The sequence below is a fragment of the Drosophila subpulchrella genome, unplaced genomic scaffold, assembly GCF_014743375.2.
Source record: "Drosophila subpulchrella strain 33 F10 #4 breed RU33 unplaced genomic scaffold, RU_Dsub_v1.1 Primary Assembly Seq88, whole genome shotgun sequence".
NCBI classification, from domain to species: domain Eukaryota; kingdom Metazoa; phylum Arthropoda; class Insecta; order Diptera; family Drosophilidae; genus Drosophila; species Drosophila subpulchrella.
The window spans coordinates 455,245-480,032 of record NW_023665722.1 but is presented as its reverse complement, the minus strand read 5'-3'; the positions used below and the strand labels follow the sequence as shown (position 1 = coordinate 480,032).

The following is a 24,788-nucleotide window of genomic DNA, read 5'->3' as shown; positions in this document are numbered from 1 at the left end:
TCTGTCTGTCTGTCTGTCTGTCTGTCTGTCTGTCTGTCTGTCTGTCTGTCTGTCTGTCTGTCTGTCTGTCTGTCTGTCTGTCTGTCTGTCTGTCTGTCTGTCTGTCTGTCTGTCTGTCTGTCTGTCTGTCTGTCTGTCTGTCTGTCTGTCTGTCTGTCTGTCTGTCTGTCTGTCTGTCTGTCTGTCTGTCTGTCTGTCTGTCTGTCTGTCTGTCTGTCTGTCTGTCTGTCTGTCTGTCTGTCTGTCTGTCTGTCTGTCTGTCTGTCTGTCTGTCTGTCTGTCTGTCTGTCTGTCTGTCTGTCTGTCTGTCTGTCTGTCTGTCTGTCTGTCTGTCTGTCTGTCTGTCTGTCTGTCTGTCTGTCTGTCTGTCTGTCTGTCTGTCTGTCTGTCTGTCTGTCTGTCTGTCTGTCTGTCTGTCTGTCTGTCTGTCTGTCTGTCTGTCTGTCTGTCTGTCTGTCTGTCTGTCTGTCTGTCTGTCTGTCTGTCTGTCTGTCTGTCTGTCTGTCTGTCTGTCTGTCTGTCTGTCTGTCTGTCTGTCTGTCTGTCTGTCTGTCTGTCTGTCTGTCTGTCTGTCTGTCTGTCTGTCTGTCTGTCTGTCTGTCTGTCTGTCTGTCTGTCTGTCTGTCTGTCTGTCTGTCTGTCTGTCTGTCTGTCTGTCTGTCTGTCTGTCTGTCTGTCTGTCTGTCTGTCTGTCTGTCTGTCTGTCTGTCTGTCTGTCTGTCTGTCTGTCTGTCTGTCTGTCTGTCTGTCTGTCTGTCTGTCTGTCTGTCTGTCTGTCTGTCTGTCTGTCTGTCTGTCTGTCTGTCTGTCTGTCTGTCTGTCTGTCTGTCTGTCTGTCTGTCTGTCTGTCTGTCTGTCTGTCTGTCTGTCTGTCTGTCTGTCTGTCTGTCTGTCTGTCTGTCTGTCTGTCTGTCTGTCTGTCTGTCTGTCTGTCTGTCTGTCTGTCTGTCTGTCTGTCTGTCTGTCTGTCTGTCTGTCTGTCTGTCTGTCTGTCTGTCTGTCTGTCTGTCTGTCTGTCTGTCTGTCTGTCTGTCTGTCTGTCTGTCTGTCTGTCTGTCTGTCTGTCTGTCTGTCTATCTGTCTGTCTGTCTGTCTGTCTGTCTGTCTGTCTGTCTGTCTGTCTGTCTGTCTGTCTGTCTGTCTGTCTGTCTGTCTGTCTGTCTGTCTGTCTGTCTGTCTGTCTGTCTGTCTGTCTGTCTGTCTGTCTGTCTGTCTGTCTGTCTGTCTGTCTGTCTGTCTGTCTGTCTGTCTGTCTGTCTGTCTGTCTGTCTGTCTGTCTGTCTGTCTGTCTGTCTGTCTGTCTGTCTGTCTGTCTATCCCGCTCTCCCATTCTCCCGCTCTCGCGACTCCCGCAGCTTCCAGCGTTCCAGAGGGGCTCTCGCATAGCTTAGGATAGTTTCTTAATGTTAGTTATCTTTGTCAACTACTTCAATGATGTGCCCGGCCGGTCCGCGCTATTATTGGAAAAGGCTTTCATTGCGTTCTCCCTCTTCTTATTCGCTTTCAACGATTACGCCCGCTGAGTGCCATTTTTCCCCCACAGCTTGCCACCAACACTCTAGTGCTGGCAACCTCAAGCTGCCTTCCGAAGACTTTGGCGAAGACGCTGCCCAATTCATTAAGTTTAGCGTGTTCAGAAACTTTGTACTATAAAGAAAAAGTTCCTACGTTTATCTATTTTTGCTTTCTGAGTTCCTATTTGTTTTATCTTCGTTATAATAATCCAATTTCCGATGGAAGTCACAGCCCTTATCGATATTTACTCACCTGCTGTTTTTGTGGAGCAGAGCTTTTCATTTTAAAATTACCAACTAAAGCATTTTTGGCAAAGAGTTCGACGCATATATCTTCGACGCCATGGCAGTGTTCCTCTTTTTCGTAGGATCTGGACGTGGTGGATTTGCGCCTCGGAATGATATTGTTGCAATCGTGCTTCACGTTAGTGCTCTCGCAGGCGTCTAACAGAGCTGGCTCCATATCCAGGGCATAAGTGGACTTTGGATTGACTTGGCATAATTTTAAATCCTGGACGGATCGTTCTAAAACGTGCATATTGGCATCCGGAAGGTTACCTAGCAGCTTCATCTCACAAGAGCTGTAAACTTGATTGCCGGTCCCACCTCTAGGGACTTGATTTAAATTTTTCCGGCAATATTTTCTTTCTGAAATGTTTGCCGCTCGGCAGGCGTTGTTGGACAAATGCAGAGTTGCCCTAGTAATTGCGTACCCTAAGAGACCTATTCCCAGCAGTATGCCACTCCAAAAGACCAAAGGATTGACTAACGGCAAAATATTCAGGTAGAAGTTGAACCGCGAGTCCAGAGAGTCAGGAAGCTTTGTCATCATCTGAAACAAGAAATTCTCTCATGACTTGTTAATGCAATGTACAAATATGTACGTACGATCTCGAACCATAACATGGGCGTTGTCAGATAACTAAACTTGGAGACGGTCGGAAAATTACTTAAGTCCTTAAAGTGCATGTTGATTTGCACTTTTACAGATAACGATAGCGGCAGGCCGGACTCCTAAAAATGTAAAACGCATATACAATTATATATCGAGCTAACAGCACTTTCCGCAAGCACTTGTCTTTACTCATTAATATATAGCTATATCGCTATCGCTGTGGGTGTGGCTCAGTTTTGTTGCCTTGTTTTCCACACCCACTCTAACGCCCAAAAGCCACCAAAAGTATTAAGCAGTGTTTTTCCGTACCACTTGGACTGCACCTGGCACCATCTGAAGGGCATAGTTATTTTAAAGAGTCAAGACACTCGACGTCTTTATTGTAAATCGACAAATGGTCTTATATTAAAAGTTTATTTTTTTACAGTCGGCTGAGCGCAATACCGAAAAAAACCAAATTTAACAAAGCTCAAAGATGAACATACCGGTTGAATAACAAAGGCTGATGAGTGTTTCGCTGGATCAGGATTTACACCGGTAATGTTTTGCTGTAGCCCCAAATCGCCGTTCATAAAGTGTGGGAAGCTCAAGGAGATTGGGAACCCGTAGTAGCAATCTGTGACGTCAATCAGTCCAACCGGTTGGCAATCGCCTGTAAAGTACAGTAAAAAGTAAGAAAACTTAGACAATACAACAGTTTTTATAATATATATATAAATTTCAGGTTTTTTTTAAACACATTTTTGGGCGGTTTGTGGAGTTCGAGTGAGTGTGGCAAACTCTTTATAGGTCAATCGATAAGTATTGATGGGAAAAATAAATTTCAGTTGCACGATGAAGTCGTGCAACTCCGCACCGGAAAAGGATCGCCGAACAGATTGAGCACTAGGCCCGCCACTCGTGGCTCCCAGGAAGGAGCGTCCACTTCGTCCTCCGGTGGTCACAGAGTGATGGCGTAAGTGCCCTGCCGGCACGACAAAACACTAGTGGCCTTCGTCCTTATGAGGATGGACACAAAGGTGGTACCCTCCGATGATCAGATCGCCTTGATCAAATGGGCGAAAGGAAAACTCGTCGACTTCGAGGCCAAGAAAGCTGGACCCAAACTGGACCCCAACAAGAAGGGCCCTAAGATAGCCCGCCACAAGCGTCCACCAAAAAGCAACGATCCACGGAGCAGAATACCCCAACTTTCAAAGGGCCGAAGACACAGCCTAGGCAGCGCTCCTTCGCGGAAGTTACGTAGGGCATTAACATTTTTGGGGTCCTCGAAGGTCCCATAGCGATGGCCACATTACTAACCCTAGAAGCTGGAGTTAGGCTCAGCGACAAACACAACATTTTTCAACATTTCCCCGTCAATAGAAATAGATAGGTAATACGGGTGCTGGCTCACTAGGTAATTAATCATGTCAAAAAAGGAGGTGGGGGTGACTTTAATTAGTCACGCATGGTTGCACACAGGTGTTCTAATGACCTAATTAACATAATTAAGTCAAAAAGGGGGGTGTTGCTGACCCTAGTTAGATGAGCATGGTTGCACACAGGTCACTTAATGAGGTTAGAAAGTGGTGTGTAGGAGTGTGAGAGAGGGGTGTTTTGATATGTCTTGTTTTGTCTTGTCTTTTTCTCACGCTAAAGGTGCGTGTGTGATAGGAGGTGTTTTGTCATGCGTAGGATTTTGTGGAGTGCAATGGTTGCACACAGGTCACTATGTTGCTTCTAACTTGGGTTAGAACGCGTTATGCTTGGGCGTTTTGTTGAGTCAATTAGGGTTGTAGGTGTCACCTGGCTACGGTCTTGTGGTCAAAAGGTGTTGGTTTGAGGGATATTAGACCGCGTACTTTTGTGGTGTGAAACAAGCGTGAGTTCGGTAACCTCCCCCTCTTTAGCGAGCATTAGATGGGAAAGTGAGCGTGGGAGTGTAAGAGGGGTGTTGGTGCTTGTTGGTTTCTAACAAAAACGTTGTTTTGTTATGCGTGGGCGTTTTGTTGATTCAATTAGGGTTGTAGGTGACACCTGTTAGTGTAACCTGCCTACGGTCTTGTGGTCAAAATGGTGACTGTGGTGGTGGTTCCTAACAGAACAAAACCAAATGAGATCGTTTATTTAGTCAAATACGTTTTTCTTTAATCATATTTTAAAATTTTTTCTCACGCGCTTATAGAAAGAGAAAACGGTTACCTTCTAAGTTTTCAAAAATGTATGTGTTAAGGAGAAATGTGGAAAGTAGTTCAGTTTTAGAAAACTATTCGTTTTACAAGGGGTGTTTTGTCATGCGTATGAATTTGTAAAACTATATTTAGGCGGAGGAGGAGGAGGAAGGGAAGTTGTTTTGTTATGCGTGGGCGTTTTGTTGATTCAATTAGGGTTGTAGGTGACACCTGGCTACGGTCTTGTGGTCAAAAGGTGTTGGTTTGAGAGATATTAGACCGCATACTTTTGTTGTGTGAAACAAGCGTGAGTTCGGTAACCTCTCCCCTCTTTAGCGAGCATTAGATGGGAAAGTAAGCGTAGGAGTGTAAGAGGGATGTTGGTGGTGGCGGTGCTTGTGGTGGTGGTTCCTAACAGAAAATACACAAAAACAAATGAGATCGTTTGTTTAGTCAAATACGTTTTTCTTTAATCATATTTGAAAATTTTTTCTCATGCGCTTATAGAAAGAGAAAACGGTTACCTTCTAAGTTTTCAAAAAATGTATGTGTTAAGGAGAAATTTGGAAAGTAGTTCAGTTTTAGAAAACTATTTGAGTTGAGCGAACCATCTAGAATCGTCGTGTGAACCCTCCGGTAATTCAAAGCTAAAGTAAAGTTGTGTTAACTTACGTTCCATCCGAATTCGATTTGTGCGAGATTATCAAATTGATAAAAATTAAAATACTTTACCAAGTGTAAAGTGAGGTTGTGTGAATTGTGAACTACCCAGATTTGTGTTGTGTAAACTTATCAAATTGATAAAACGTAAAATACTTTACAGTAAAAGTAAAGTATAATAAAGTGAAAAGTACACCTATCAATACAATACTTTCAAAAACGAAAAAAAATCAAAACCAAAAAAAAAATTAATAAGTATTGTGGAAAGTGCAACATTACCCTATCGGGTAACATTTCGTGGGCTCATCATCTGCGAACGGAGCAACACAAGAAGAATGTTGTTGAACCAGTGGATTCAAGGATAAAAAAATCAGTTCTGGATTCCAAGGAAGGATTGTTCACTACCTATATGAAAACACCAACAATGATGTAATTTATCCAACACAATTTATGGAGGAAGCAGGAGAAGCTTTTCTACCTCACTTGTATCCATTGTTGGAAAGTTATGCATCGGTGAAAATAAATTTTTAACTTATTGGAGAGTACGGACTTTTGAAGGAAGAAAAGGAATGTATTGAAATAAAGTCATTTCAAAGTAAGATGACAATAATTAGTGCCTATTCGAATATTGAAAATGAATATAAGGAACACATTGAAAAAATTTTGGCGAGGATGGAAGAATTCCTAGAAAGGGATAGTGAATGGACTTTGCTTCATCTCACTCGATTGGAGATGAATATTAATCAATATTCACCTTTAAGAGGATCATCTTATATAAAACTACCCTCTTGTTTAGAAGCTAAAAAAGCAATTATAAATGTGAAAAACACAAATGATGAATATTGTTTTAAATGGAGCTTAATCGCAGCATTAAGTAAACTAAATAAGATTGCGAACAGATGCACAAGCTATAAAGTGAATATTAAAGATAAAGTCATTCAAGTAAATGGGATTACACTAAATTTCACTGGATTGCAATTTCCACTTAAGCCTGCGGATATATCGAAATTTATGGAAATAAATAAAGATATAAATATTACACTTTTTGGATTCGACGATGGAGTTATATTCGGACCTATATTTTACTCTCCTGAAGTGAGGAGAAATTATATAAATATGTTGATACTGGAGGAAGGATGTAAAGCACACTATACTTGGATTAAAAATCTCTCAAAGTAAGTTGTTTTATCATTTTATCATTATTATATCTTGTTTTTGTTTTGTTTTTAAATTTCATAATATTTATTAGCTTTCATACCTAAAAAAAAATTTTTTTTCTTGTGTTTATCTTTTTATACCCGTTACTCGTAGAGTAAAAGGGTATACTAGATTCGTCGGAAAGTATGTAACAGGCAGAAGGAAGCGTTTCCGACCCCATAAAGTATATATATTCTTGATCGGGATCACTAGCCGAGTCGATCTAGCCATGTCCGTCTGTCCGTCTGTCCGTCTGTCCGTCTGTCCGTCTGTCTGTCCGTCCGGATGAACGCTGAGATCTTGGAAACTATAAGAACTAGGCTATTGAGATTAGGCGTGCAGATTCCTGAGCTTCTTACGCAGCGCAAGTTTGTTTCAGCAGAGTGCCACGCCCACTCTAACGCCCACAAACCGCCCAAAACTGAGGCTCCTACAGTTTTCATGCTAGAATAAAAATTTTCATTGAAATGTATTGTTCTCATCAATACCTATCGATTGACCCAAAAAACAGTTTGCCACGCCCACTTGAACGCCCACAAACCGCCCACAAACTTCAAAAAATCGTAAATGTGAACGCAGATATCTCGGAAAATATCAAAGATAGAGAAATGGGAATTCAGATTTAGATTCCGTAGGCTTGAGCGCAGCGCAAGTTTGTCACGCGAATATGCCACGCCCACTCTAACGCCCACAAACCGCCCAAGCCTGTGGTGCCCACAATATTCATGCTAGATAAAAAATTTTAACTGAAATGTATTGGTCTTGTCAATACCTATCGGTTGATCCAAAAAAAACTTTGCCACGCCCACTCTAACGCCCACAACGCTTAAATCTGTCTACCGCCGGTAGGTGGCGCATTTCAACCTCGCTTTGCTGCATATCTCCATTTTCCTTTGGTCATTTTAGCTGAGTAATGGGTATCTGATAGTCGAGGTACTCGACTATAGCGTTCTTCCTTGTTTTAGTTTGGTTTCCTCTCAAGTTTCGAGAGGCAAATCAAAAAAATGGTTCTGTCAAATTTGCTTAAACTACTCATTGAGTGAAGATGCTACCAACCGGCATTCAGAAGTCTGTGGGAAAAAAGTCTCGCGCTTACCCAACATGAAGGATGCCACTTTACGGTACACAAATGTTCAAAAGGAAGTGATGGTCCCATTCACAGTTTACGCTGACTTTGAATGCATCCTTCAACCAATTAATAAAAACGAAACTTTAAATATTATAAATATACATAGACCTGTTTCATATGCATACTATATAAAGTGTGCACATGATAACAGTTTAGATAAGTTTGTCTTAGAAACTGTATTTAACACGGGAATGAATTTCCTGTTATCACTAATAGAAAATTTAACTTTTATATATGAAAACTATATTTCAAAACCTGTTTCTTTAATAATGCCAGATGTTGAAGAAGATGATTTCCAAAAATCTAATAATTGTCATACATGCAACACTCCTCTTTTATTGGACAGAGTTAGGGATCACTGTCACTTCACAGGAAAATTTAGAGGGGCAGCACATAATGAGTGTAATTTAAAATATACAGTTCCAAAATTTATTCCTGTTTTCTTCCACAATTTCACCAGGTATGATTGCCATCTATTTATTAAAGATTTGGCAGTCATACCTGGTGAAATAAAGGTAATTCCATTAAATAAGGAACAATATATATCAATTTCAAAAATTATAACTTTAAGTAATGTTGATAACTTTTAAATCCGTTTTCTAGACTCGTTTCGATTTATGCCTTCTGCATTAGATACATTAGCTTCAAATCTAGATAGTGAACAAATGTGTATAACAAGATCATTTTTCCCTAATGAAAATCATTTCAACTTAATGCGACGAAAGGGTGTATTTCCATATGAATATTTAGATTCAGTTGAGAAATTAAAAGGAAGTAAATTACCTCCTAGAGAAGCTTTCTATAGTTCCTTAACCGAAAATGAATGTTCAGTTGAAAATTATACTCACGCACAAAAGGTATGGAATGAGTTTTCTTGTAATAATCTTAAAGATTATTTAAAATTATATTTAAAAACAGATGTTTTATTAATGTCTGATGTCTTTGAAAACTTTCGAAGACTTTGTAGTAAAATTTATTCACTTGATCCATCACATTTTTTCACTACACCAGGATTATCATGGGAAGCTATGTTAAAATGTACTAAAATTGAAATAGATTTATTAACTGATATAGATCAGTATAAATTTATTCAAAGTGGTATTCGTGGTGGCTTAGTTCAATGTACATGTAGATATGCTAAAGCAAATAATAAATATGTTGAGAATTTTGATAGTACTCAAAAATCATCATATTTGATTTATTTGGATGCAAATAATTTATATGGTTGGGCTATGTCACAATCTTTACCATATGGAGGTTTTGAATGGATTTCAAGGGGGGAACTTGATAGTATAAACATTACTGAGATTGCAGATGATAGTGAATATGGATACATTTTTGAGGTAGATTTAAAATATCCTTTAAAATTGCACGATAAACATAATTATCTTCCATTTTGTTGTAATAATCAGTTACCAACAAAGTCAGACAATATAAAAAAATTAATTGCTGATTTAAGGAATAAAGAAAAATATATAATTCATTATAAAAATCTTCAACAGTGTATAGAAAATGGATTAATTCTAACAAAAATTCATAGAGGTCTTCGCTTTCTTTCTTGGCTAAAAACATATATTGATTTGATTATATTCCATAGAACTAATGCAAAAAATACATTTGAAAAAGATTTTTTTAAACTTTTAAATAATGCTGTCTACGGAAAAACGATGGAAAATGTCGATAAGCGCGTTAATATTAAATTAATTACTGAATGGGAAAGTGCTTCACCATCCGATTCTTCTGGTCCAAAAAGGCATTGTGGTAGGTCTCTTATTTCAAAGTCAAACTTCCATAGTGTCAAACAGTTTTCAAAAAACTTCTTTGCCTTTCAAATGAAAAGATTAAATGTGTTGCACAACAAACCTTTATGATTAGGTTTTGCTGTATTAGATTTATCGAAATGGAAAATGTATGATTTTCATAATAATTATATCAAACCTAAATACAATGAAAATGTTCAATTAAATTATATGGATACAGATTCTTTTATATATACCATTAACACTGAAGATTTTTATAAAGATATTCAGAATGATGTTGAGATGAAGTTTGATACATCAGATTATTTTGATGAATTACTTAATCTCTATAATATTCCTAAAGCTAATAAAAAAAGGTTGGGTTTTTTTAAAGATGAACTCAATGGAACCCCTATGACTGAATTTGTTGGTTTAAGATCAAAAATGTATGCCTTTAAAACATCTAATAGTACTGACAGCTCTGAAAAAAACAGTGAAAAAATCAAAGGGTGCTAAAAGAAGTGCAATAGATCAATTAACTTTTAACAGTTTTAAAAAATGTTTGTTTTCGGAAGAGGAAGTGGTAGGCTCTATGTCAATGATTAGATCTAAAAATCATCTTTTATCAACAATTAAATGTAAAAAAGTAGTTCTCAGTCATAAAGACACAAAGGTTCTTATACAAGACAATAAAATTAATACACTACAATATGGCCATTATAAAATAGATGTAAAAAGATTAGAAAATAAACTTAATGAAATAGATTCAAATATTTATGTTTATGAACAAAGAATAAAAGAAATAGAGAATTGTCCTAATAGAAATAATTATCAAGAGAATGAAATAGAAAAATTTCACAAAAATATAGATGAATGTGAATTTGAAATGTTTTGTACAGAATTAGAATTAAATTTACTAAATGATGAAAAAAATGAATAAATGTACTCTATAATTGTAAATAAGACAGAACAAACAACGCTTTTTTATTTAAAGGGTAAAATGTAAGGTAATGTATAAACCAAATATTACAATTCACAATATTATTATTATAAAATTTTTATTTAACAGACAAACATCGCTTTTACTTACAGGTTAATGTTAAAATTTATGAGAATTTACAGAACATGAAAATTTGAATTTAACAGAAGAATTATAATATTTTCTTTGAATTACATTCAATTTGCTTACTTTCTTCTATATTTAGTGGTATAGTTTGTTTATAGTTATCTACACCACCCTGTAATCTATATACTTTATTGACATCATTACTTAAAGGAATTGATTTAATGTATTATCTTCATCTAAATTAAACGGTATAGTTTGAACATAGTTATCTATACCACCCTCAACAAGAATAGTTTCATCCTCACTAGATGATCTTGGAATACATGGTTACGGATTTTCATCATCATAAAGGATTGTATCATGGTCATCATCATCATCATCATCGTCATCACCATACAAATTATGAGAAAATTTGCCAACCTCTTTTTTATTAATGTTTTGGAGTTCTGAAAATATAAATATTTTACTATATATATATACAAATATTATTTTATATGTACTCAACCAACCTTTTTGAGCTCCATCCGAAATATTATTTTCAACTTTTTTATTAATGCTTTGGAGTTCTGAAAATATATATATATATTATTAGTACATAAAATTATATAAATATATATATATATATATATATATATATATTAAACTCACCTTTTTCTAATTTACTCGAATTATTATTTTCATCTTCTATTTTTATATTCTGCAAAAACAAACATATTTCCCTACTGAATCAGATTATGATATAATATCACTATTAATTATTTTGAAATCGTTAATATCGTTAATTGGTATTTTATCTGTGCTAATCTGACTTTCTTTTTTATTTAAATATTCAACCATCATTTGAGCTGCTAAATTTCTCTTTCTTAAATATAACCCATTAATTCTTTCTGCTTCATCGATTTCAATTTCATGGATTTGTGGACCATCACTAAGATAACCTGTTTCTTCTTCTTCTATCTCTTCTCTTTTACTCTCTTGTTTGGAGAGAAGATCAGCATCCTTTGATATTTTTTCATAAACAACCCTATCTTTTCGTCTCTCTGCATTAATTACTGTTTGGGATAAAACTTCTGCAAATTCAAAACAATTTATTCTTAAAGTTGCTAAGGGGGTATTAGTATTGCGTTTAGATTTTTGGTGGTGGTGGCGATTAGATAAATATTTTAAATTCATACGCTTAGATTTACTTAAACTTCGCCTAGAATGTGTTCTTCTATATATATTTTTGTAATGACATTTAACTCCTACTGTAGCAGTTTTGTATTGGACGGTAAAGAATCTGTTTAGACCCCTTCTTCCCAAATCCATATGCCCTCCTATTCTCCTTTCATTTTCAACTAATTTTTGCTTAAAATTCTCAATTATACCTCTCTTTGTGAATTCGATTTGTGAGTTGTGTATGTTTTAAGTGCTTTTTAATTTATGAGTAGTGTTCCTTTTTATTGGAACCCGACTTACACTTTCAAATTCTGTATCACTATCACTGATCCCCAACACTAATTCTTGTGACGTATTACTAAATGTTGGTGCTCGACTTACGTTTTCAAATTCTCTCTCACTATCATTTATACCCATATCAATTTTTTCTGATTTTTCATCTCCTATGTTTTTATTTTCTATGTGATCAACACTTTCATTTTCGCTATTAAAATCAAAAAGATTGGTTGGGGTTGTAGTTGTTGATGTAGCTGTTTTTGTTGTATCTTCTTCCAGAAGTTCTTTTTTTAATGTAGTTGCTGCTGTTGTAGTTGTTGTTTCTTCCTTCTCATTGTAGGTGTAGTTGCACTTGTTGTAGTTGAGGTAGATGTAGTTGTAGTAGATGTTGATGTAGATATTTCTTCTTCAACTGTACTTGCACTTGTACTTGTTGTTAAGTCTTTTTCATTAATGCTACCATTAATAGCATTAAATATTTTAGTATCGAGTTCACTTTTTAAGTTTGGTTTCTCACTTTCATCACTTGTCTTGTTTATGAGATCCATAAAAATATGACTGTCCTCTAGGATCTCAAATTTTAAGTGAATTTTAATGATTTTTTTTAGTTTTGGAACATTGATAAATAACCCAATCGAATTATTGGAAGTCGATGGGTTTTCAATTAAAGTCATTTCATTGTGGAGTGGTACCATCGGATTAAAGAGGGAAAGTATCACAAAAAATATTATAAAAACCGTCATTTTAATTTTTTTGATTTTGTTTCTTTTTTTTTTGACAATCAAACAAACGAACGAACAAATGAATAAGCAAACGATCCGAAATTGAGTTGCGTGAACGAATAGATGGAAACTGAATACTTTTTGAAATTCTTCCGCCTTTATACCCTCCAGATTTGTATATATAAATATATAACGTTCTGTTCAAATTCTTATCTGTACATGCTTTTCTTCACACTTTATAAATGGGAATTGCGTGATTGTGAAGAAACATAATTTATTTTCACGCATTGACGTCAATATCTACATTTTAATTGTTCTTTATAGAATTTCGTTTTTATGAATCCAACTATCTTCTGATTTTGAAAAGCCTACCCAACGCACAAGCACATAATCAAGTTCCACCCAAAATTCTTATCTGTATATACGCTTTTAGTCTAGCCAACGCACAAGCTCATAATCAAGTTCCGTTCAAAATCTTATCTGTACATGCTTTTCTTCACACTTTATAAATAGGAATTGCGTGATTGTGAAGAAACATAATTTATTTTCACGCATTGACGTCAATGTCTACATTTTAATTGTTCTTTATAGAATTTCGTTTTTATGAATCCAACTATCTTCTGATTTTGAAAAGCCTACCCAACGCACAAGCACATAATCAAGTTCCACCCAATTCTTGATCTGTATAAACTCTTTTAGTCTAGCCAACGCACAAGCTCATAATCAAGTTCCGTTCCGTTTATAAATAGGAATTGCGTGCTTGTGAAGAAGAAACATAATTTATTTTCACGCATTAACGTCAATGCCTACATTTTAATTGTTCTATGCTTCCACTTGTTTATAGAATTTCGTTTTTATGAATCCAACTACCTTCTGATTTTGAAAAGCCTAGCCAACGCACAAGCACATAATCATCTTTTTGTTTCACAATCTTTTCAACAAGATAAGTATTAGAGAATTTTGTTTTTTTTATTTCTTATTTATAGAAACCACCTTGTACTGAATCACCCTTCAAGTCCTCAAGTAAATATGTGGTGGGGGATGTATTTTGTACTTTCCGAATTCGAAAAATATCCGTTGTCCAGTTTGGGGTGTAGCCTTTTTCAAAGACATGTTTATATTTACTTATTCGTACATGATCCCCCTCTTTAAAGTCCCCATTTGTAAATATTTTTATATGATCTCATCAAAATCTGTTTTTCATTTTTAGCATTGACGTCAATAGGCTTCATTTTAATCGTTCTTGCTTCCTGTTATTATAATTATTAATCAACTCTTTGTATATTTGAAGTCAAGTATATTTTCCATTAAAACTAAACTCACGCCACATAAGTTCTTTTATTGTTCTATTAAAACGTTCCACAATAGATGCTTTAAGAGTACTAAATGTTGAGTAATGATTAATTTCATATCTTTTCATCAATTCTCTAAATTGTTTATTATAGAATTCATTTCCATTATCTGTTTGTAAATTCTTTGGTACTCCACGACCAGATGTTACTTTCTATTTCATTTATATCCTCCACTACCTTATTAAAAGTTTTCATGAGAAATTCCAATTTTTTAGAAATTTCACTCACTTTTCCCTCAATATTATTGATTCGAGGTCTTAATCTAAAGATTTGTTGTTTCTGCGGTTGCTTAGAAATTTCATTAGATGTATTCTGTACTAGTTTACTTATTTCATCATCAATATAAATCTTTGTTGCAATATCATTTTCATGAATGGGGGGTAGGGAATTTTTAAATCGTTTCCTCTGAACATTTAAGTGTCCATCATAATCATTAAGTATACTTTGAAATTTTTCTAGACCTTTTGTTATATCTCTTGAGTACTCTTTCTCATTTAAAAAACAACCAAACTTATTAACTGACATTTTTATTATAAAATAAATAATGAAAGAGTGGTATATTTAGGTATGATCCACATTAATTGTTAAAACTTCTTCTTCGTTTACACGATGTGCAAATGGACTTTTCCGAAGTATTATTCCATCTATTTGTGTCTGATCAGAACGAATGATTGGTGGAGGTTTTTTGAAATGTTGGTTTATGAATTTGTTAAGATTTTCCAATTTATCTAGAAGCTCTTTTATTGAATTATGTATATACTTCATTTGAGTTATCATTTTTATTACTTTACTTTCCAGCTCTGATACTCTTTTATTTCGTAGTTGAAATGATTTAGTTATAGTTTCCATTTGATGTGATTTCGCTTCATTAATTTTATCATCAACATAAAATTTAATAGCCAAATCATTTCCGTTTATTGGTTTTGAAGAGTTTTTAATTCTTTTTTTCTGAACATTTATGTGACCATCAGAGTCTAGATATATACCTGTAAGACTCTCAACTTCCCTTTTGAAAAGCGAGGAAAAATCTCTATCATTTGAAAAGTGACCAAACTTGTCAATAGACATTTTACTATTAAACAAAATGAGAAAATGTTTTCTATTTTATTAATATATTATTTTTGCTTCCCGCAATTCTTCTATTATTGAAAGAATTTCATAAGTATGGTTATTATTACCAGCAGCTCTCGATGCTATTAAGAGTTGCAATCTTTCAACAAGTTCATTAACATTATCCCAATATACATAGTTTGGTGGTATTTTTTGTAGTCTCATACACCCAGAACCAGTAAATTCTTCATTTACTGAAGATGATATTAATGGTTTAATAATTGAAGAATATTTTTTAGAACGATTCCCCTTAACTTGACCATCTGGTTGATAGTTTCTTTTGTGAGCACTTGTTTCAATTAAAATGTTTTTATATGATTCTAAATCATTCTTAGTATAATCCTTAGGACTATTATGAAAAATTAAAGAGTATAGACCTGGTGATAGAGTCCATAAATTTCAACTTCCTAATTCCATTAAATTTTTTTTAATTTTAAGTGTTGTATTACCCAACATTAAAATATTATTTTCTTCTCTTGGTCCATAACTATTGTCTAAAATCTTTTCTTGCTTTAACTGATTAATGTTGAGATTGTACTTCACCCCGGTTTCTTTATATACACTTTCATTTAAATCATCTGTGTGAGGCTGTTGTGAAACATCGGATTCATCTATAAGAGACTGTTGTGAAACATCAGATTCATCTATAAGAGACTGTCGTGAAAAAGCATCAACATAAGCATCACTCTCACTATCACTTTCGATTACTCTCTCGTGTACCCTTTTTTCTTTTTTACTTTTAGGTACTCTTATTTTCTCTTTCTTGAACTTAGTCTTAATATCATGTGTATCATTAATATATTCTTTTTTATTCAATTTTTTATTTTCAATGAGTAATTCATGTAATGGTTCTGTAATAGGTTTAAAAGTTTCCTCCAAATTTGATACGTTCTCATTTTTTATTTGTTTCAATTCATCAAATTTTCTTTTTAATGAATTTCTACTTTTCGTCAACTGTTCTAAAAGTTTACGCTTCATTGTAGTCGTTTTCTCTGATACTCATGTGCTTCTGGGAAAAATGTAGTATAATTTTATTATTTATAACAAAGGGTTTGAGTTTGAGTTTTATAAAACTTTATTTTTATTTTTATTTTTATTTTTATTTTTATTTATTAAAATAGATACATTAATAATATTAAAAATGAAAACATTTTAAGCTTTATTTGATTCTAAATAGTGATTGTTATCATTCTTTTTAATAATACAAAAAAGATTATCTTTTATATATTCAATTGTTGAATCCTCTAAAGTTGAGTATCGTTCTGGCAAGTACAGCATATACTCTTCAAGTTCAAGAGTGAGGGCCATCCCAAAGCTGGTTTTCTTACGTTGAGCACGTCGAATAGGGTAGCACACCTCCGATTCCATCTTCGTCTTTGTTAAAAGAGGTTTTGGTGCGTTACCATTAAAATCCTTGAGTACTTTCATCACTCCCGGATAGACCATTTGTAGTTGTTTCCTCTTGTAGTTGTTTTTGTTGTTTTTACCTGTTTTTGTTGTTGATTTTAGTTGTTTTTTTAGCAGTTGTAGCTGTTTTTGTTGTTGAATTTACCTGTTTTTTAGCAGTTGTAGCTGTTTTTGTTGTTAATTTTACTTGTTTTTTAGCAGATGTAGCTGTTTTTAGCATTTGTATCTGTTTTAATTGTTGTTGTCGTTTTACTGTTTTAATTGTTTTTTATGTTGTTCTTGTTGTTGTTGATTTTGATGATTGCAAGATTTTTGGGTTGAAACTTTAGGCTGAGAACGTTTTAGCTTGAAACCTTTAGGTTGAGACTGTTTGCAGGTGGTTTTTAAATGTGTGTTAGAATAACTTTTGATTGAGTTTTTATACCTTGAGGCAAACTAACCCTCCCTGTTCTTTCTCATTCTTGATTTAGAATCGACCAATCATAGCAGTGAATAGCATGTAAATAGGGTGGGTTTCAAGAATCATAGAGAAATTACTTGATCATAGTGTAAAAGTTAGGGTGGGATAGAGAGTAAGAATTGGAGGGACAGGTGTCCACAGTTGGTACTATTAAAGGCTCGTTTTCTCTCATAGTTGTAGTTAATGTTATTCCCCAAGTATTTCACAATTTCTTTTGGGGGTTGTAAATTTCCAAAACTATCAAAGTAATGTATACTTTTTTTATTTTTGTTATAAGCTACCCAACGTGTACCATTTGATGAACTATCATCCAGGTTTATAATTCCTGACTCTTCTCTCCAAGGAGATTTGGGCAGTGAGTCTCTCATAAACACACCTCGGAAATGTGGAATGTACTTTTGAGCAAAATTCAAAATTTCGAAATTTGAAAGAGGTTTTTTAGGTAGCTTAGGAATTAGTTTTTTGGATTTCCTCTAAATGGATTAAGATATAATCCATAACCTTTTCTATAAGGTTTAAGAAACATACCTTCACCCACCTTAATACTTTCCATTTTCTTATTATCTTGTTTACTCTCTTCTAATTGCTTTTTCCCGATATTTGCATTATTGATAGTTTTAGCAATGGCTGCACTACCAGAGGCGAGACTACCTAATGCACTTAGTGCAGTCAAAATGGGTACAATAGGTAAAAAACCACCAATTTTCGGTACATTAATAATACGAGGAATCTTAATATTTTTTTTATTTCTACCAATTGACTTATTGACTGCTTTACGTGCAACCTTAATCGCACTCATTAGATCTAGTGGCTTCTGTCAATGCCTGCATTCCTGTTTGGATAACATTTGAAAAACTCTTTACCTTTGATTTCCTTTTCTTACACTTCCTCTTTGTTCCCTTTTTCACACCCATTCCGAATTTCTTTTTTGTTTTCATAATATTTGTAATCAAGTATGCTGCTGTTTTCTCTGCAATACTTCTATCTTTTGAACCAACACGTTCCCACGCTTTATTTATTATTACTGCGTCAGCCTCATGTCGATCAGCTAGATCCTTATATTGTGAATATGCAATATCATGTACTCGACAAGCTTCATCCAATTGATTTATCCCACGATCACCGCGCTCCAACCTTTGTTTTAGCTTTGTTCCAGGTCCACAAAAATTATAACCAGGAATATGTACTTCAAATGGAAGTGTGTTAATTATTTTGTTGATAATACCACTACCTCGTTTCAAGTTTGAACTCAGACTGCAACAATTATAAAAACTTTTACCCATTTTATATAATGTTTAATCAAGGAGCATTTCTCATCGAATGAAGTACATTACACACGTGAATATGCGTTTAATACGTGAAAAACAATAAATCTGTGTTAGAAATATCGAGGGTGGTGATCATTCAGCCTTATTGAAAGTCCAAACGGGCTAAAATTTGAGAATATATATGTATTCTCAAAGAGTTTATATCAACCAAAGTATGAGTATTTAGAGAAACTAATTAAACCGATAAAGGGAATGGGATATTATACGTTCTCACAAAATGATGAAGTTTTACCACCCGCTAAGGCTAAAGAAAACTCTATTATGATTTTTGTTGATGTTGCTTGTGAAAAACAAAACAACATTCGTTCATATTTCTGTATGGGACGTCATAAAAATATAGATTCTTTTTACCTATGTCAAACATATACTCATATTCCAAAACATCTAATACGTGATAACGCGAATATGATTATAATGTTTAAACAAGATGATTTAAATATGCGTCATATATATCGTGATCATGTAAATACTGATATGTCCTATGATTCATTTATAAAAATTTGTCAAAAGTGTTGGAGTGATAAATACGGATTCCTCATAATAAGTAAAGATAACGATATGGAAAAAGGAAGATACAGGAAGGGTTTTATTGAATTTATAATCGAAATCGATTTAGCGTCGCTTGTGACCGGTTGTGTTTATCTTGTGCTCTGTGATTTTTGTCAATTTGTCATTAATATCTGTGATACTGGTGCCTTGTTTTGTGACTTAGTCCTTCATAACCAGCCGTGCTTGTGTTTGAAATCGTCTGTTGATGTTTAATTGTCTATTTTATTGTAGAAATTTTAACAAAACCAAACTCTGTGTTTAGCCCGTGCATTTTGTTATTGTAACTTCTGTACGCTGTGGCGCTTTGGTTTCAATAGCTTTTGTTGTTGTTTCCCATAACCTTCTTGTAATCTCTCTCCCGTTTCTTGTCGTCTAAACTGTTGTCGTGTATATTTTGTTTGTGTTTCGCAAGCCACGCTCAGTCGACAGCCACTCTGTTGCGCTCTCTCGCTCTCGAAGTCTCTACGCGCTCTTATAGTTTTGTGTTCTTGTGTGTCTACATTTTTATTTGTTTGATCCCAGTGTCAAATTAAGTGAGGTATTTATAATTCTTTTGATTCTTTGGTTTTATTCATAACTTTTTTTCTTAAATTAAAAATGGCTCTTTTTTGTAGCAAAAAAGATTGTCAGTTTGGATCGTCACCTAATGACGTTTTTATTTACTGTCGTCTCTGCAACATAGTCATACACCCAAAATGTACTGGACTTGTTGGCAGAGTAAAAGATTATATTGATCTGCGTGTTGGTTTTTCGTGGACTTGTGCCTCATGCGTAGAAATAGATCGTGATTTGGATGGCTATGTTGCGCTGACCAATGATTGTTTTATGAAACTGTTCGATAAACTCATGAGCGTAGTTGCTGATTTTAAAGAGTTTAAGGCGGACCTTGATAATAAAAAAATGTCAGTAGGGTCACCTAAACGCAAGAAGACTGCTCCTTCAAAATCTCTTCAAGTAAAGGCATCAGTTCCAAATCCCAACTTAGCTTCTAATATTTTTACCCGATCGGTAACGGCAGCAATGTCGGCATCCACTGGGGCTGGGGGACCTAAAGCTTCTCTGACAGCAGTACCCATAGGTACCAAAAGCTCTGGAGTCCCTGTTTCTGCTAGTCAGCCTACCGTTTCAAACCTTACACAGCTTTCTGTGCCTACGGTGGAAGTTAGCTCTATAGTCTAACTCCTAGTCTCGATAATCAGACGAACGATGTTCAGAGTGCTGGTGGTGGAAGAAAGAGCCTCTCGGTTGTTCCATATAGGAAGCAATTATTTGTGTCTCGTTTAACACCTGAAACCACATCTGCAGATGTTTTGGAATTTATACAACAGGAATTCCCATCTCAAAACATCACAGTGGAGGAGTTTAAATTTCCATATGTTCGTAGGATATCTTCCTCTACTTTAACATCGGAAAGGATATACTTTCTTAATTCCAATGAAATAGAATTCGTTGGTGTTAAAGTTTCTTTGAAATCTTTTGCTATTTATGTAACTTGTTCTTATATTCCACCTGGATCCGACTTAACAACTTATAAGCAACATTTGTCTGCAATAAAAACTGTTTTATCTCATCTTTCCGAAAGGGATCTTTTGATTGTTTTGGGTGATTTCAATCTCCCTGACATTTCTTGGTCCCTTTCCACTGACTCACTTGTCTCTACCCCCTTATCTGACCATGAATTCGTTGACGGTCTGTTAGAATTATCATTACAGCAAGTTAGCTTTATACGTAATTCTCTAAACAGACAATTAGATCTTGTATTTGCTTTAGATCCGTCTGAAGTCACGGTATCTAGAATTGACCCACTAGTTATGCCAGAAGACCGGTATCATCCCACATTAGAACTTACAATTTGTCTTCCCTGCGTTGACACCCTCTCTCCTTCTCTTTCACCAACTAAAAGTAGATGCTTTCGTAAATGTGACTTTAGTAAACTCAATACCTTGATTTCACAATATAACTGGACAAATTTATATAATTGCTTGGATATTGAAAGTGCTACGGAACTATTTTATAGTGTCCTAAACTCTTTTTTCTGTGAATGTGTTCCTGATAGTTTTGCTCCTAAGTTAGACAGGCCTCCTTGGTTTACCAATCAGTTGCAAAGACTTAGAAAGCTAAAAACAAACTTCTATAAAAAGTACAAAAAGTCGGGTAGGCCATCCGATTTTTTAAGATATGGTGTGGCTCGTACTAATTTTAATGTACTTAATAGTCATTGCTATTCCATGTATTTGAACCGATGTAAATTTGAATTTTCAAAGGATCCAAGGCAGTTTTATAACTTTGTCAATGCTAAGCAAAAGTCTTCAGCCTTGCCATCATCTGTACGATTAAACTCTATTGAGGCATCTACGGATCCCGAAATTGCAGATTTATTTGCTGAATTCTTCCAATCTACTTATAGTTCTGTTTCTTGGTCTAATTCTAGCTACCCTAATCACTTAAACAGGGCAAATTGTATTTTTTCTCCTGTAATCACCGAAAATTCTCTCTTAAGTGATTTAGAAACTATAACGCCAACCTATTCTCCGGGGCCAGATGGACTCCCTGGGTGTGTTCTTAAGTTTTGTGCCCGAACTATTTGTAAACCCATTCTTAAACTTTTTAATTTGTCTATCTCATCATCTGTTTTTCCTACTATCTGGAAAGATTCTTTTATTATTCCACTCCACAAAAAGGGTGCGAAGGTTAATGTTCAGAACTATAGAGGAATCTCCAAATTGTCTGCAATTCCTAAAATATTTGAACGCATTATTACCTCTCAGTTGCAACATTTGTGCTCCTCTTTATTATCGCCGTGTCAACATGGTTTTGTTAAGCGAAGATCGACCACCACTAACCTGCTCGAATTGACATCTTTTGTAATAGATGGGTTTAACGAAAAATTGCAGACAGGCGTTATATATACAGATTTTAGTAAAGCCGTTGACTCTGTAAACCACTCTCTTCTTTTATTCAAATTAGATCAGCTCGGTTTTCCGAATAATCTGTTAACTTGGATTTCAAGTTATTTGAATGGTAGATCTCAGAGGGTTTTATTATAAAACGCTGTTTCCAAGATGATCAACGTGACATCTGGAGTGCCTCAGGGCAGTCATTTAGGCCCCTTGCTGTTTACTCTGTTTATAAATGATCTTCCCTCTATAGTAACTCACTCTCGTGTACTAATGTATGCTGATGATGTTAAACTTTGTTTTTCATATAATAATATTGGGTCTGGTTTCTGCTTGCAGTCAGACATTAATAGATTCCAGGAATGGTGTCAGTACAACCTTTTGAGTTTAAACTATCTTAAATGCAACGGTATGACTTTTTATAGGGGTACGCCAACGTTCATAAGTTACTCTCTTCAGAACATGTCCCTGGACCGAATATACTCAGTAAACGATTTAAGTGTTCTCCTAGATCCTAAACTTAAATTTGACTCCCACATAACCTCTACTGTAAATAAAGCTATGAGTGTTCTTGGGTTTATAAAGCGTTGGTCTAAGGAATTTGATGATCCATACACTACCAAATTATTATTTACCTCCCTTGTCCGTCCTAATTTGGAATACTGTTCTTCCGTTTGGAGTCCTCAGTATCAAGTGCACATTGACCGTATAGAGTCGGTACAGAAACAATTTCTTCTTTTTGCCTTACGTGGTTTGAACTGGGATCAAAACGTCAGGTTGCCTTCTTACTCGAGTAGATTGCTTTTAATTAATTTGCCTAGTCTAGTAAGCCGTAGAACTATGCTTGGTACTATTTTTATGAATAATCTTATCAGAGGCGATATTGATTCTGTAGATTTGGTAAGCCGCCTTACTTTCAATGTTCCTGTTAGACTAATGCGAAACTACTATCCTATAAACTTGCCACGATGTTCATCTAATTTTAGTCAGCATGAGCCTTTTCGCGTTCCTTGTAATAATTATAACAACCTATATCATTTAATTTGTTCCTCAACCTCTATCCCTGTATTAAAAACTAAAATCTTAGCTCATTTGCTTCAGTCTTGTTGATCTATGTTTTGTCCTGTCCTTGTTTGTTCCATGTATCTTCCTCGCGAACCGTATTTGCCCAAAATAAAAATGGGCCCGCGCGTAACAAGCACGTGCTTGGTGTCGTTTGGGCCACTTGTTTGTACTGCTCTTAGTGCATCAACGTTCAACAGATATAAAATATAATTATTTGAGAATATAAGTTTCATTCTGTAGGCTATATTTTCACAGTACATTATTAGATCCCAAAATGAGTAGATCATTCACTATTACATTAAATGGCAATGAACCCATTACAAACATTTCTTATTTCCCACCCATTGAACTGACAAATGGTGAATATGAGTGTGCACTCATTGACTTTCATATGTACAACTCTATACCCAATGTTGATATAAATAATAATCTATTTCATATTGGTGATAAAGTAATTCAACTTCCAATTGGATCATATGAACTCAATGATATTTATGATTTTCTAAAAAATATCTTGAGAAAACATTTCAAATGGAGAGTAATAATAACACACTTCAAGTTCATATTACAACTACCAAGAAACCTATTTATTTTAATAGAAACAACTCCATTGGACAATTGCTTGGTTTCAATAAAAAAATAATTTACCCCGACTTGAAAAAAACATATATATCTGATCAACCTGTCAACATTTTAAAAATAAACACAATACGCTTAGTATGTAATATTGTAAGCGGATCATATATTGATAGTAGACAAGATCATTCATTATACGAATTTGGAATTAATGTTCAACCAGGCTATAAAATGAATATCACACCACACCATCTTATTTACTTACCAGTCAACACTAGAGAAATAAGTACACTCTCTATACACATAACTGATCAGAACGGTGAATTAATAAATTTACGCGGTGAAAACTAAACAATTCGTTTACACTTAAGATTAATACAATGATTATATACAATAAAAGAGGTGATACTTACCATCATCAGCACACTTTAAAATATAAAGTTATAGGAAGAGGATGGAAACCAAAAAGACACACACTTACATTTAAAAATAAGTTAATTCTTAAATCATTGGGCTTCAAAGTGCGAGTTTAACTAAAGTCATGGGGTTGAATGAAATATTGGCAGTACGGGAAAAACCATTCTCTGATGAAAGTATATCAAAGAAGGAATATCACAGCTATCAACCCTATCAACAATCATTTAAATCAAATGATGAGATAAGAATTACAATCCGAAATCAAGATTTATATGTACTCCCCCATGAGAGTCTTCTAAATTTTCAAGGAGATATTACCCTAATTAAGGAAGGGGGAGCGGTAGAAACTCAAAATGTTATTGCGAGAATGATAAATAATTGTATGGCATACTTTTTAAATGAAATACGCTATGAAATAAATGGTGTTGAGATAGATAGAACAAGATTTAGTGGTATTACTTCTGCAATAAAAAACTTTGTTTCTTTAAATCAATTTGAAAGCAAGAGACTTTACAACTCTGGATGGAGTGGAGGACCCGATTTCAATTTAAGCCCCCCACTTCAACTTTTCAATACCCCTTAAAAATCTACTTGGATTTGCTGAAGATTTCAAAAAAGTGTTAATAAACTGTATACGTGAACTAGTACTATTAATATCAAAGAATTTTAACTATGTACTTGAGCAAGATAAATTTGAGAGTGCACAATTAGTGGGAAACTATCATCTCAATATGACTAATATTACATGGAAAATTCCTCATATAACACCCAGCGATTCAACGAAAATTAAAATGTATGATATTATAAAAAGTGGAACCAATCTACCGATTGCATTCCGTAGTCGGGATACATACATTAATCCTAAACTAAGTAATGGAACAGATCATGTTTGGAATGTTTAATTAGCTGCTAACCGAGAACGTCCACGATTTGCTTTAATTGGATGTAAAGATAACCACCATCTGATTACAAGCAATTTAAGAAATCTAAAGGTCTACTTAAACTCTGAAACATATCCCTACGATGACTTAAACTTGGACTTTGAAAAAGATCGATTTGCACACCTATATGAAATGTATTGCAAGTTTCAATCTAGCTACTATAACCGAAGTGAATCT

At 34.7% G+C, this 24,788-nt stretch overlaps 1 protein-coding gene across 1 annotated transcript in view; it reads right to left on the bottom strand.

The window, feature by feature from the left end:
* Positions 1–1,749: 1,749 nt before the first annotated feature.
* LOC119562720 (scavenger receptor class B member 1) overlaps positions 1,750–24,788 on the bottom strand; it is a 226,980-nt gene continuing 203,941 nt past the window's right edge. The window contains exons 6-8 of the mRNA XM_037875926.1: positions 2,895–3,061; positions 2,403–2,528; positions 1,750–2,346 (exon numbers count right to left, since the gene is read on the bottom strand). Of these exons, the coding sequence (XP_037731854.1) occupies positions 1,750–2,346; positions 2,403–2,528; positions 2,895–3,061 (890 nt within the window). The remainder of the gene's footprint in view (positions 2,347–2,402; positions 2,529–2,894; positions 3,062–24,788) is intronic.